The sequence below is a fragment of the Balaenoptera acutorostrata genome, chromosome 5 (genome assembly GCF_949987535.1).
Source record: "Balaenoptera acutorostrata chromosome 5, mBalAcu1.1, whole genome shotgun sequence".
Taxonomy (NCBI): Eukaryota; Metazoa; Chordata; class Mammalia; order Artiodactyla; family Balaenopteridae; genus Balaenoptera; species Balaenoptera acutorostrata.
In genome coordinates, this window is record NC_080068.1 from 71,393,389 (window position 1) to 71,408,048 (window position 14,660).

General features: G+C 33.9%; 1 protein-coding gene across 4 annotated transcripts in view; it reads right to left on the bottom strand.

Annotated features, from left to right (window-relative positions):
• Positions 1-14,660, bottom strand: part of SLAIN2 (SLAIN motif family member 2) — an 89,680-nt gene that overhangs the window by 18,052 nt on the left and 56,968 nt on the right. For 3 of the 4 annotated variants that reach the window (XM_057547174.1, XM_007180768.3, XM_007180766.3), the window contains one exon: positions 7,499-7,576. The exons of the other annotated variant lie outside the window; for it this stretch is intronic. In XM_057547174.1, coding sequence (XP_057403157.1) covers positions 7,499-7,576 — 78 coding nt within the window. The remainder of the gene's footprint in view (positions 1-7,498; positions 7,577-14,660) is intronic. 4 annotated transcript variants of the gene reach the window in all.

A 14,660-nucleotide genomic window follows, 5' to 3' on the forward strand; every position in this document is an offset into this window, starting at 1 on the left:
CTTGAATTCAGGTCTCCTGATTCCCAGATTGGTGTTCTTTATCTCTCGGTAATACCAAAAGAGAAACACCTCTGGGAGTAGACATTAAAATGTCTTTTTCACCATTTTAATTTTCAACTAGACTCAGAAAGTTTATTTGTGGGGCTACTATCCTATGCAGGCTTTATAAGATACAACACCAAGGCATATTAAATTTGTAATGGCTGACAAGTAATCATAAAAAAATAACAAGACATAGAATCCCTTGATTTCTTCTTTCATTAGGGTACAGTACTTACCATTATTTCTGTAAGCATATATTTATCAAGAGAATATTTATTAAACATAAGAGGCAGAAGAAACCCCTGGGAACAGGTTTCGCTAGCTTTTCTTCCATACATACAAAAAAGACTGATAGATAAGAATAAATAAGCTACCAGCAAACATTTGCAGCATTAGCAGCATTATTTACAACAGGTACAAAGTGGAAACAACTCAAATGTCCACCAACTGATGAATGGATAAACAAAATTTGTTTGAAAGAGCCAGTTGCAAAGATCACATATTGTATGATTCCACTGATATGAAATGTTCAGCACAGGCAAATCCAGAGTCAGAAAGATTAGTGGTTGCCAGTGACTGGAAGGAGTGGGGAATGGGAGTGACTGTTAACGGGCATGGTGTTTCTTATGGGGTGATGATAATCTCTAAAATCAGACAGTGGTTAACAGTTGCTCAACTCTGTGAATATACAGTTGACCTTTGAGCAATTCAGGGGGTTAGGGGTGCTGACCCTCTGCACAGTGGAAAATCCACATATAACTTTGCAGTTGGCCCTCTACATGCATGGTTCTGCATCTGTGGAGTCAACCAACTACAGATTGTGTAGTACTGTAGCACATACTTAGTGAAAAAAATCCGTGTATAAATGAACCCATACAGTTCAAACTCGTGTTGTTCAAGGGTCAACTGTACTAAAAAACACTGATTTATACACTTTAAAAGGATGAATTTTAAAACAGGGGAGGGGAGTAAAAGCAAGAAATCTCAGAAAATAAACAGCCATATTTTTGAACAGTTTCCTAAAACAAAAGAAGAGGGAGCACTAGAGCCATAAATTAGAAAATCTTAAAACTCCCTTTCTAAACGTTTAGAAAAAACAATTTCACAGAAAAATGAGCAATAGAAAAAGAGTAAGGCAAAATCCCATATAAAGTTATTAAATAAAAAAACAGAATAAGGAATAGAATAATATTTCTACTAATGGTGAAACCTTGCCAAATATGTCCACCATGCACACGCACAAAAAGATGAAAATTACAAGATATGAAAGAACATAAATCAGAATGAAAGAACACTCAAAAGGGAGGTGGTGGAACACAGAAAAGAATCAGACATAAAATAAATCATTTCAAAATGAGGTCTAAGACAGAAGGAACACAAGAGTCACCATATACAGTATCTTATGCTTTAAAAGAAATAAACAATGAAAATAAACTTTTATAGAACAAGAAGAAATGAAGAAAGATGAAAAGGATTCAAGAGAAGGCAACAAACACAGAAGAAAGGCAAAGAACACCCAACATGTGTACAAGAAGAGTCCCCACAAAAAAAGAAAGCCAAAGCAAAAGAACACAGTAAAAAAAAAACTATAATTGTAAAGAACTTGCCTAAAATTTTTAAAACTCTGCAATTTCAAATTAAAATAACACACCACATATCTGGGGAGATCAACTCAGAATGACAAACACTAAGACATAGTCTCATAAATTACTGAACTTCGAAGGAGAAGAAAACAACCTTTGGACATCCAGATAAAAAGACCAAACGATTGTAATGGAAACAATTCTTTATTCCTGACAAAAATGGAGTCATATATTTAAGATACTCAAGGAAAGAAAATGTGAGCCAAAGATTTCATATCTAGCTAATGACTTTCAAATATAAAAAGAGCAGACAAGCTGTCATCAACATGCAAAAATTGAGGGAACGGATATTGTTCCCATTAACTCCTTAAGGAATCTAACAGAGGATAAGCTTTAAACAAGAAAACTCACTGGTGAGACAATACCAACAGACAGGTAGCAAGCATCAAATATTATTTAAATGTAGGGCTGAGACTAAATGAGGCATATAAAGGAGAGTATATAATAGTTATTTATGGAAAAAGCTTTTTTTATTTTTATTGGAGTATAGTTGATTTACAATGTTGTGTTAGTTTCAGGTGTACAGCAAAGTGAATCAGCTATACATACACATATAACCACTCTTTTTTTAGATTCTTTTCCAATATAGGCCATTACAGAGTATTGAGTAGAGCTCCCTGTGCTATACAGCAGGTTCTTATTAGTCATCTATTTTATATATAGTAGTGAATATATGTCAATCTCAATCTCCCAATTTATCCCTTCCCCCCTCATCCCCTAGTAACCTATTTATGTAAAAAGTTTTATAAACTGCTTTTAGTAACCATATTGTATGGTATTACACTAATGTTATCCCCAGAAGATTCTGTGTAAAACGTGGGAGAAAACAATTATTAAATGATACTCTATTTCTATGTGTTTCTGAGAGATAGGCTTCTCGGAGAAGAATAAAATAAAGAAAGCTTTAAGTTAAAAGCGGTTAAGTAATTACCCTCAAGCCCTAAATTTGATTAGGAAGTATCAGCATGAACTCATTAAGGTGTTCAATCTTAAAAAATATACAAACACAAATCTACACATATATATTTCTAGTAACTGAAAAGAACTAGAAACAATGACCAACTGGATAGTAAAGAGCACAACTAAAAACTCAGACTTTAGTTTTGAAATTCCATTTCCTACCAAAAGAAATCAGGATTTTTTTTTGAGAAATAACTAAATTCAGGTCTGTGGCAGGAAATGTATAAGATGAGCCTATCTTGTCATACCAGTTATCAAGACGTTATCAAAGACTACCAGGGTTGTGTCAAAAAGACCTGAACGCCAACTTGAAGATGCTTCTACCAAAGTTGGGAAAATACTCAGATCGAAACACATTAAAAAATGTTTAAATCTGTAAGTTTATAATGAGATATATATATATATATATATATATATATATATATATATATGTATGTGTGTGTGTATATATATATATATATGAAAAATATTGGTCACCTTTGGAGGATCCTAGATTGCCAATTTTTTATTTTGTAAACTGGTAAATAAAGGGAAAGAACAAGTATTGAAATAAAACCTCAGTGCTGGTTAACCAAAGAATAAGGAAAAGTTTCTCTTAGGAATGTTAGAATTGAAATAACCCAATTCTGCAATTCCTAATAAAGTAAGGACATAGGCATTATGCATCAATGCCTGCTAATATCACATGAAACAGGCAACGCCAAGAAGTACCACCACCTATATAGTAGTCTTGCCAAAAATAACATAACTGAATCTAATTAAGCATGTAGATAACTAACAATTTACAGGAAATACAGAGGAACCTGATAAATGACACCATGGAAAATCCAGTCTGTGTTAACATCTACAGGACAAGTGATTTGTTGGTTTCTTCAAACAACAAGGGGGAGTAAAGAGTTGGAGGAAAACTATAAATTAAGAGAAACTTAAGAAAGACATATATTAAAGAGGCAAAACTATAATTTCATTACTTGGATGATAAAAATTATACAGAAAAGTAAGGAAGTGATCGCTATAAAAATTTGGAAGAATGGCTATTCTTGGGAGAGGGGGTCAAGAGAGGGTTGTGTTTGGAAGCAGATGGGTATAGAGCATCTAAGGTAGTAAGTTCTAGTCTCCTGATATGACCGGTAGTTACAAGGGGGTCACCTTATAGGAATTCATTAAGCTCTCTACGTATTATATGGTTTTCTGAATTTGTGCTATATTTTAAAATAACAAAGATTAAAAAATAGATTTATAAATTAGAAATCCTTTTAAATTTATTAATCCTTATATTCTTAGACAAATGTACTAGAGTTTATGAAAGGACAAGTCAAAAAGTTCTACAATCTCCAGATATGGAGAGAAATACTTTAATAAGGTTAAAGTATAAATTGAGGGAAAACTAGAGTATATGAAGAGGTGCACTAAGCTGTAGTTTTACTATTGTAAAAAATGTTTCCTCCTCTAATGGTAGCAGCATTTTGCCTTATCTATAAACTTGGGAGTTAGGGAGGAATAAAAATATAATGAGGGTTAATTGGAATCAGGTGATTTTTTAAAACCACAGAATGTTAAAGGCTTTTAATATTTTAAAATGCAGTCCTATTTAATCAGGAAAATCAAGGCACAAATTTCAGAGAGGTGGAAATTTTGATCTAGGACTTTCTTCAGCAAAGGAAATTGATAGATGTAGTCAAGATTTAACTAAAGAGGAAAAAAGAATCTTAGAAAATCATAAAAGCCTTAGCAAGTCTAAATGTAAATAAAACCTATTCAAGTATCATTCCAAAGATAGCATGAAATGATCTAACAGAAATTTGTGTGTTTGGAGGGAGCGCCAAGAACAGCCCCCATGCTCTCTCCTTTCCTTCTCCCAATTGTATATAACAGTCATGGGAGGGAGAGCAACTCCTATCATTTTAACTGTATCTAACAACTGTTTATGGCAGAGGCTGGCTTTGATCACAACTGTTAACAGAAGAAAAAGTAAAGAGGGACTAGAACAGAGAAAAAAATAGAAAAGAATATAATGCATAATAATGCATTATAATATAACAATATATAATAATGCATAAATAATATAATGTTTATGCTTCAGATTCAATATGTGTTAGCTGACAGAAAAGGGAACATGAAATTTTAAATTTCGGATCCAGGGTAATGACAAAATTCCTGGGTTCATATCAATAAGGCCTCTTATAAATATTGCTTATGTCACCTTAAATATCTCAAAACATAGTGAATTAGAAAATTAAAGCAGTATTAGACAACTACCATCATGAACTCCTCCTTAGTTGTTTCTTTCCTTCTAAATAAAAATATGTTTGTACATTTAAATTTGTCCTTATCTCTACATTCACTTCTCTAATTAGTCTTCATTTTCTTCCCGACTTGTTGAGGTTTCTACCCTGTTTATCTCTACTTGACTGAGTTCCCAGCAACTGGAGATAAATAAAATATATCTTTATCAAAGCAGTTTAAGCAGTCACTTCTACGAAGTCTTAAAAAAACACTGCGTTCTTTCCCTCAAAGAGAAAAGTGGGCTGAAGAAACACAAAAGCTTTGCAAGAAGAAAGCGCAATGAGGGATGTGTCCAGCCCTTCCTGAGTTAGTGGCATGATCGTGTTCATCAACAAATGTTTATGGTGTGTTTCTTTGTGCCAGGCAACACAGTTTTACTTCCCTTCACATCTTCAAACTCCAGCTACTACTAAATGCAATTAAAATCAAAGTGACCATTTTTCCAATAGTTAAGGAAACCATCTTCTTCCTCTTCCCATGATTCTGTGAGCCCTTAAAATAAGTAAATCAGCTTTCTAGAAAATGTTATAGGCTCATCCCCAGGATGAGGAACAACTGATTTATGTGGCAATTTACTATCTAGTCCATGTTTCTCTATTGGATGGGATTAATGTGCAAAGATACCTAAGAAAACGTGGTGTCTGAATCCTGTCTGCTTCACATCCCCACAATAGCAGAGAATCCCACAGTCCAATGCAGACTCCTCTCTCTCAAAGTCTAGACATGAGGGTAAATTAGAAAATCCATTTTGACCTTGGATCCAAGAGATATTCTCCAACTCAGCTTTACCAGTAATTAAACTAGTATTTTAAATCCTATCATATATTGTTCCTTTTTCAATTGGTTTAGAACTTATAGTATAAAATGATGATCACCAAGCCACAGTACGACCAGAAAATAAGGGAGTGTGGATTAAGATAAATGAGAGATTAAACAAAATGAAACAAAAAGGAACAAAAAATCAAACATGTACACGCACAAACTTCTCTCTCTTTACCATGTCATCTAGACAGCTAGAGGTACCAGGAATTATGAGACTGGGTTTTCCTGTTATCTTATCACAGAGGGTAGGCAGTTTGGTAGTTCAGAATCACAAAAATAATGTAACCTCCACAGGCGTCCCCCACCCCCCCAAAAAAAATCAGCCAGAAGTTATGATCTTCTCGATCTAATAAATAGCAACATAAAATCTTCAAGTAAAAATTTTAAATTATATAAGTGTACCTAATGCCAAAAAACATTATGAAGCAGCTTATAGAGGCATACAAAAAATAAAATTTATATAAACTTAAAATCCTCTCTTGCCCTGGTATAGATACTACAATCCTTTTATAATCATCTGTTTTCACCTACCTTCTACCCCTAGAAGTACTCAAAAGTATCTGGAAATCTCAAAAAAGAGGTTTAAGGTCCTCAAATAATTTAAGAACCTTTTCTACAATGATACTTAACAAGTCACCTTCTTCTCCATCAAAAGAGCATAACCTATTCAGTCTATTATTATTTCTGACAGTGGCACCAAAACACACCCTTACTAGAGGCCTATAATCAGCCCCTGACATCCAAAACACAAACATTCCAACATTCTACTTTTCTATTTGACTATTCTCTTTTCTTTGGATTCTAATATCTAAAACTATTTCCTTAAATTATACTTAATCCACCAAATCATTGCTAAAACATCTGCATTAATGAACTTGCTAAAGTACCTATTTCAGTACTTTTATAACCATATTAACTAAATCGTTTTTTCAACAAATCAAATCCCAAACCTCCTCTTTCCATATAATGTCCTGTTAGTGTTTTATCCTTCTTATATAGCTTTGTTATTTATTGAGTTCTGAAGCTAGCAGGAAATCTACATGTCCTGGATAGGGGAAATATTTGCCTATATTTGTTCTGTCCCATTTCCTCTGAGGCTTCTATTCATTCTTATTACTGCTGGTCTATCTAATCCCACAGTGTTTCTCCCAATTCTACTTCTTTCTAGCTGTCCATACATCCAATCTCTTGGAACCAACATGATAACTTCGATGTCAACCTTCATATATTTCTTCAGCTGTCAGTTCTTACAAAAGCTACCCTTCCATAAATATTCCAAACATCATCAGTTAACAACTCTGCTTTAACGTCAATCAATTTCTAATATGAAAACACGCCTGTTTCATCCTAGAGATAAGTAAATCCCAAAACCAAAGACAGAAGAAAAAACATAACATACAGAATGCCTGGCATTTGGTTCATTTTAAAGCATTTATTAGTTTATCTAACAAAGTTAAAACAATAACCTTCAGTTTTAGGTAAGAAAAATGATAAATTCTCTAATATTAAATGCTACATATCATTTATTCCTTTTAGAACTGCAACCCGATACATACCTCTGTAGAAAATGAGTTTCTTCTGGATTTATCCAAGTAAGAGAATGAATACACATTATTTTAGTATAAAAAAAAAAAAGACTAAAATGTGCCTTATAGACATCACTGACTCAGTATGCCAAAAGGTAAAAGATTTAACTAACTTGACCATTTGCTGAAATTTAAAACTTAGTAAGAGGCTGTAGTTACCTCTTTTTGTAGATGAAGTTTGAAGCAACTGTTTGGCTTTGAGGGAAGTACGAGGCAAATTTTTCAGCCTTTGCGAAGCTGTTGAAAAATAAGGAACTGTAATATTTGCCTGGAAGGACAAGATAAAGACTATAGCTTCTGTAAACTTTTAATACAAACTTGAAAATTTATCAAGGAACAGATAAGGTGAGACTATGTTAGAATCCTAGAAGCAGAGGAATCTTAAAGTGATGCTTAGTGCATTAAGTTGGAAAAGAAAGGGAATGGAAATCTTAGTGCAAAGTGCATACTTTCCAAAATTATTTCTTATAGATGAGAACATCTATAATATGTAAACCAATCAAAATATCAAAGAGAAAACAAACCACCAGCAAACATGCTACAGGATGCAAAGAATACAAAGCTAATAAGTAAAGTGATGAACGCAAGCACACAGTACAGAAAAAAAAAATAAATGTAGTACTTGTTCAGTGCAAAAAGCAGACTTTGGCAAAGCAGTTATTGTTAGATGAACTGTCCTAACATGAAATAGTAATCCCCATACTCAAAAAGGAGAAGAAAACTCAGAACCAGGCAGGTCCTCAAGGGAGTAAACAATCTAGTTGCTTTAATATGTTCAACAACATCTTGCTGTAGAATTCAACTAATTGCACTTTAGACTTTGGGTAGCAACATATCTGGACTATGCACACATGCATACGGGGTGGGGAGGGGTGTGTGTGTGTTGGGGTTGAGGGATTTGGAAGAGTCAGAGCATCTGTTTTTTAAAGTGATCAATGAGGAATTCTAAGCATTCTTCAGAACTCCTAATCTATTAACTGCAGCGAAACTCTCATAACTGGCAATTAAGCAGCAGTTCAAAGCCATCTAGAGTTAAATCTCACTTTGGCTCCAATGAACTGATGATTCCCACGTGTACCAGTGCAGTCACCTATTTAAGTGGTTCTAAAATGTCATTCTACCCATTTGAAAGTCAGACTTCATATACCTCTAGGATTTATAAGCAACGCCCCCAACCCGCCCCCAAAAAGAGATCTCAAACCATAAATCTGGCCAGAGTTTAAACAAACATTGGGTTGATAAATGGATTACTTGATATATCACCAAAAAGAATTAAGGAGAATTTTTCTTTCCCTCTATTGCTTAACCGTATCAATGCTGATAGGATTTTCTCACTGCCTAATAGTAAACATTTTTAAAAAGTACCAAATGCATTTGATTTCAATTTCTGTAACACTTACTACAACACATTACTGCTGCTAAATAATATTGTATGCCAGTTTAAGTTAAATATATTGCCAGGCAGACAAGCAAAAAATTCTCCAAACCTAAAAAATACCAATTTTATAATGCATTACCTCATATCTATCCCACAGAAAAATAGGATGCTATCATCACTGAATATTCTTCATTTACATATTTATTCATACATGCTTTCAACCATTCATATTTTCATTCATTCACTCATTTATTCATTCCTGCTTTCTTTCATTCTTTCAAGTAATTATCTACTTTATTAGAGGCACTGTTTTAGGAACAATGGATTTAGTAGCCAGCTAGATAGACAAAGTTCCTACTTTCATGTAACTAAGATTTTAGGGAAGGGGAAACACAATAAACAAAGAGTAAAATATATGGCCTGCGAGATGGTGATAGCTGCTAAGGAGAATATTAAGTAGGAAAGGGAGACAAGAAGTAGGAGATTTAAGTTGCAATTACAAATAGAGTCATCAGGAAATATTTCCCTGAGATGACATTTGCCCAAAGATCTGAAGGAAGAGAGGAAGTGAGCCATACAGATATCAGGGGAATGCATTCTATATGGAAGGAAAAGCAGCAGTAAGGACCTGAGGTAGGAGTGTGCCTGGTATATCTGAAGAACAGAAGTAGGCCACGGTGATTGGAGTGGAGTAAATGAGGGCAAAAGGTAACCAACTGTACATATATTGGCAATCCACAGTATCTATTAACCACTAAAATTTTTTAAACGAGGGTTTAGCATATCATCTCTAATCAACTGTCCTGGAAAGATCTTATTTAAATTAATAGCTACAATAACTCCAATGGACCTTATTTATCCCTCAAGTTTCATGGGTGATGCCACAAGAACAGCATCTACAGACAAGTGAAAACTGTCCAATAGTAAGTCCAAGAATCAGATAGGATCCTGTTTATAGCAAATAGGATCAGGCAGTATACTCTAAATTTGCCTGATACAGATGGAATGAAATGAATGATTTTCATGAGATACCAGAAAGTCACATAATGTTACTCAAATAAGAACAAAAACTACGTTTTAATCTGAATTATCAATCGTAATTTGATCTGTTTTCTAATGACGAAATCACTTTTTATTTATTTATTTTGTCCGCACAGCTTGCGGGATCTTAGTTCCCTAACAAGGGATCGAACCCAGGCCCCGGCAGTGAAAGTGTCAAGTCCTAACCACTGGACCGCCAGAGAAGTCCCCAAAATCACTTTTTAAAGATAAATTATAGTAGTTAAACTGAAAGTCTCCAAATCCTTCTAGAACTTTAATCTATTCTCCACATTGCTACCAGATTGAATTTCTTAAGAAGTAACCCTGATTAAAAGCCTATGATGGCTCGCCATGCTTATAAGATGAAATCTAAACTCCTTAATATGATATTTATTTGATTCATTTATTTGTTTGGCTGCACCGCGCGGTTCGTGGGATCTTCGTTCCCTGACCAGGGATCGAACCCGCACCCTCGGCAATGAAAGTGTGGAGTCTTAACCACTGGACCACCGGGAAATTCCCAACATGATATTTAAAAGCTCCCACAACCTAACCCTTACCTACATCTCTCGTCCTTGGTCACTGCACCCACTAACCATCCTGTGACCCACACTTTAGTCAAACAAAACCACTATAATCAGGGTGCCATTCTTAAGACTTCATTACTGGTCCCACTGTTTGGAAAAGCTATACTTCCTTTCCTCGTGTGACAGCTCCTCCAGAGTTGGCTGAGATATCTTTCAATACCCTTCCTGAAAACCTCTTCATACTGCTGTGTAATGCCTCTCCTGTTCCCACATCACTTCCTGCCTATCACTTCCTCTTTTGGAGGGCATAAGCTGTCTCTTTCACATTTATATCCCCAGTGCTTGGAACATATACACCCAATAAATATCTGTTGAATAATTAAGAAACACATAAGTGACTGAGTACTGGATAAAATCCAGAGATTCAAACTAAATATTCGAGATCCTCCACAGCTGAGGTCCAATTGAGTGGTTCTCAAATTTAAATATGCCCGAGTCAGCTAAGACACTTCTAAAAAATAGATTCTGGGTCCCCATCCCAGATGTATTCAATCAACATTTCCAGAAGTAAAGGTCAGAAAAACTACATTTATAAAATCTCTTTGTGATAACTGACAACATCATTACACTACTTATCCTTAAACAGGAGTTCTACAAGTATTTCACTCATTTGTACATTAGCCAATTACATAGATTTATCATGACTTATTTATTTCAATTTATGTTTCATAATTATATAAAATTCGAGTGTAACCTTTTAGTGTTTTGGTTACAAGTGAAATCTGGATGAGAATTCCTTCCCCATGGGCCTAAGTGCAGCCTGGCCTATGCATAAGCTGACAACTGCCCTGGACACTTCCTCTTCAGTGAGAGGTCCAGAGTACAATACTGATCCTATACATCTCTTCTCTGGGAGTATACTCTGTATCCTATTCAAATATATTTAGTTAAATGTAAGCAAGCAAGTGGATAAATGTTACACTGACTTATTTTACTCTTTTGTGGTAATTCACAAAGTATTTATAGTTCAGTCTCAAATCATGCTCCAGTAGAGTCATCCAAGAATATTTTCCAAGATGCCTCCTCATTTGCAATTAGGTCAGCATGATGTAATCCAAACAATGATTGGGAGGAAATCAGGAGACTCATGGAGGAGTTGAGAACAGGGAGTAATTTGGCTTGGTTTTGTCACTTTTCTAGTTACTTGACATTGTACGTATAATTTATATGGATCTCTTCTCCCTCTCTATAAAAATGAAAAATGAGATGTTGTGAGGTTCAAATGGGACAATACATGTGAAAGTAAACTCATACTACTTTTTTTAAAACCAGCAGATTGCCTTGGGTTTTTCTTTCTTCTCTTATTTCTGAACCAGTAATTCCTATATTTTTCTGAAAATTAAACTTTCTATTAAACCTGTGCTCTAGTGGTCTTAGAAAGCAAGCACTAGTCTTTTGAAAAACTGTCCCTGAGAAACATTCCTTCCTTTAACTGGAGAATCTGAGAAAATTACATGTTATCCATGACCTCTGCAATGCTCTGGTTTTCTTAAACTTTTTAAGTTACTCACATTTTCCAAATATAAAAGTCAAGAATTGATAATAGCTATCAAGATGAAAATATATTAGAACTCTCATAATATTCATATTTGAATGCCAACATCCACAATAATGCAGCCATAGCAAATAAGCATATAAAAATAGTGATTGGCATAGTAACAAGGCAAAAGAAGTGGTCCCTTAGGTGGAAATAAAGCAACCTTGCAAAGTTAGGTTCATGCAGACCAGCAAGTAAGAACCAAAGCTTTACCACTTAAGAGCTGGAAAAATACTTAAAAGAAAACAAAATGCAGCAAATATATAAATTTGGTTTATATAAAATATTTAAAATGCTAATTCATGTATAAAACTTGCCATTGTAATATTTGTACATAATTATATATCAAAATAAAAAGGCTATTATGAAAACAGTACACCTATATACACACACTAGTTAAAACGCACATATATATTATGTATCAAAGATATATGTAAAATTTTCAGAAAAATAGGTAACATTTTATTTTGCTTCATAATGTATTAACTTTAAACAAAACGTTTAAAATTTTTTTTTCTTTTTTTTTGGCCGGGCCGCACGGCTTCCGTTATCTTAGTTCCCCAACCAGGGATTGAACCTGGGGCCACGGCAGTGAAAGTCCAAGTCCTAACTACTGGACCTCCAAGGAACTCCCAAGTTTTAAATATTTTTATAAAGTAAACTTCATTAAATTTTAAACCTGCTAATATTCTGGATTTACTACTTTCCAAATACATTCTTGTGAGTAGTGTGATTCTATACTAAAATATTTGTGACATTTTCATCATAAATAAGCTTCACTATAGCTACATATATAAAAAATAAACAAGTATATGCAATTTTTAAAAAAGGATGGTACCTTACTTTTTCTTCTGCCTATACATTATTCAAATATTGAAATACATGAATATGAAACGGTATACATATATCCCACTTAAAAGTAAATTAGTGATTAGAATCTCATTATGTTTCTTTACATATTTTCCTTAATTATCAACTTCTGGGGAAAAAGAAAAAATAATTCACCTACAGGAAAAAAAAAATTCTAGGGAATCAGCAGGTGATTATACAACGGTAATTCTACCACTAGAGAAGGTGAGTAGTTATCATAAAGTTTAAGATATGGTCAATATATTCTTCTTTTATTAACATTTTTATCCTAGGTTCTCAATCTTTTATTGTTCCTTCTCTTTTTGTAAAGAGTTATTTTTCATTTCCATACAGCTTTAAGATGCTAGAATAGTTTAAATAAACAAACAGCATGTATGAGGGCATGAGGGAACAAATCTGAGTAAAGAGTTGGTACTGACAATAATGGAATGAGGTAAAAAGGACATAGATATAGCTGGTTTCATCAAAGAGCTGGGAAGCTGTCTGAAAATATGTCATGGAAAGATTTGAGAAATTCAGAATTTAACAATTCAAACTAAGTATTAAAGCACCTCTGAAAGCCGAGTGAAAATGGTGTTTTGGATTATCTGTGCATAGACTGTAAAAGTGTAGCTTATAATATACATGAGTTTTGTTACTTAATATTCTTAATGATGTAAAAGTTTCTTTCCTGTTGTATTAACACTGTGGATTGCTCTTCCCAAGGGGGAAGAAAACCCCAGAAACAGGATATTATTAAATCAAATTAACTTAATTTGCAGGTTTAAAGGCACAAAACCTATCCCTCACCACTTCAGCAATAACTTAAGAGTACAAACTGCACCTTTACTTTCATTTTTAAAATTTTGTGAATCTCTATTTTCTTCACCATTTGTGAGTACAATATGAGTACCATAATGGCACTCTTAATTAAACACACAGTTCAAGTGGTCTGTGTGTTTAAAATTTAATGTGGTATATAAAAACACGTTTTTGCACACCTCCATCTAAAAAAATGAGGTACCCAAATCTCTAGGTATCAATTTTCTACAATGCCTTAAATTTTAGAGTTTATCTTAGAAAAAAAAAAGAATAATATTTCTGGATAATTTTTATGTCTTAGTACTAAACCACTGATGTGACAAATCTCTCTAAATGGGCTTCGGCTTTCAATCAGGATCAACATGGGTCTGAATCCTAACTTGCTACTTATAAGCTGTATGGTATGATCATAGATAACTTATGTAACCTTTCAAAGCTTCAAATTCCTAATTTGTAAAATGTGTTAGTAATTGAACCTACTTCATAGAATTGTTCAGAGGACTAAACAGAATTATGAATGTTTGGTACCATACAATGTGAGTTCTATAATATAAATAATATCATATGCAATTTGTAAATAAGGAAAATTTATCAATATATCACAAAAGTCATTTTGGTTCAAATGTATTTTTTTCTGGACTGTGGATTTTTGAGCCACCAAGTAACAGCAGCTTAATACAAACTACACAAAGTCAGCTAAACACAGTAGAGCCAAGGAAGAGTGAAAGGGGATTTAAAAAGAGTTGAATGCTTTCAAAGTTGTGTTACTCAATACACAAGTTATAAATGGACAGTCAATAACCTCATGTTTGTATCACTTCTTTGTCACAGCTTTGAGGAAATGAAGGAACACATCACAGTGACCACTTCAACCACTGACAGTAAACATGCTACAAAGGAACTGAATGAATCAAACTACAAAACTGACGTGAACTGTGGGATAGAAGGCATGCATATTGAGCATTTCTAAGATTGTAGAAATAACTCTGTTGTTTAAAATTGGTTTGACTGCATGCTCATATCTACCCTACTTAATACGCAATACTTTTTGGAAAGTGTTCAATTCTGTTTTAGTCACTCTGTAAAGTACAGAGTGCCCATCTACTC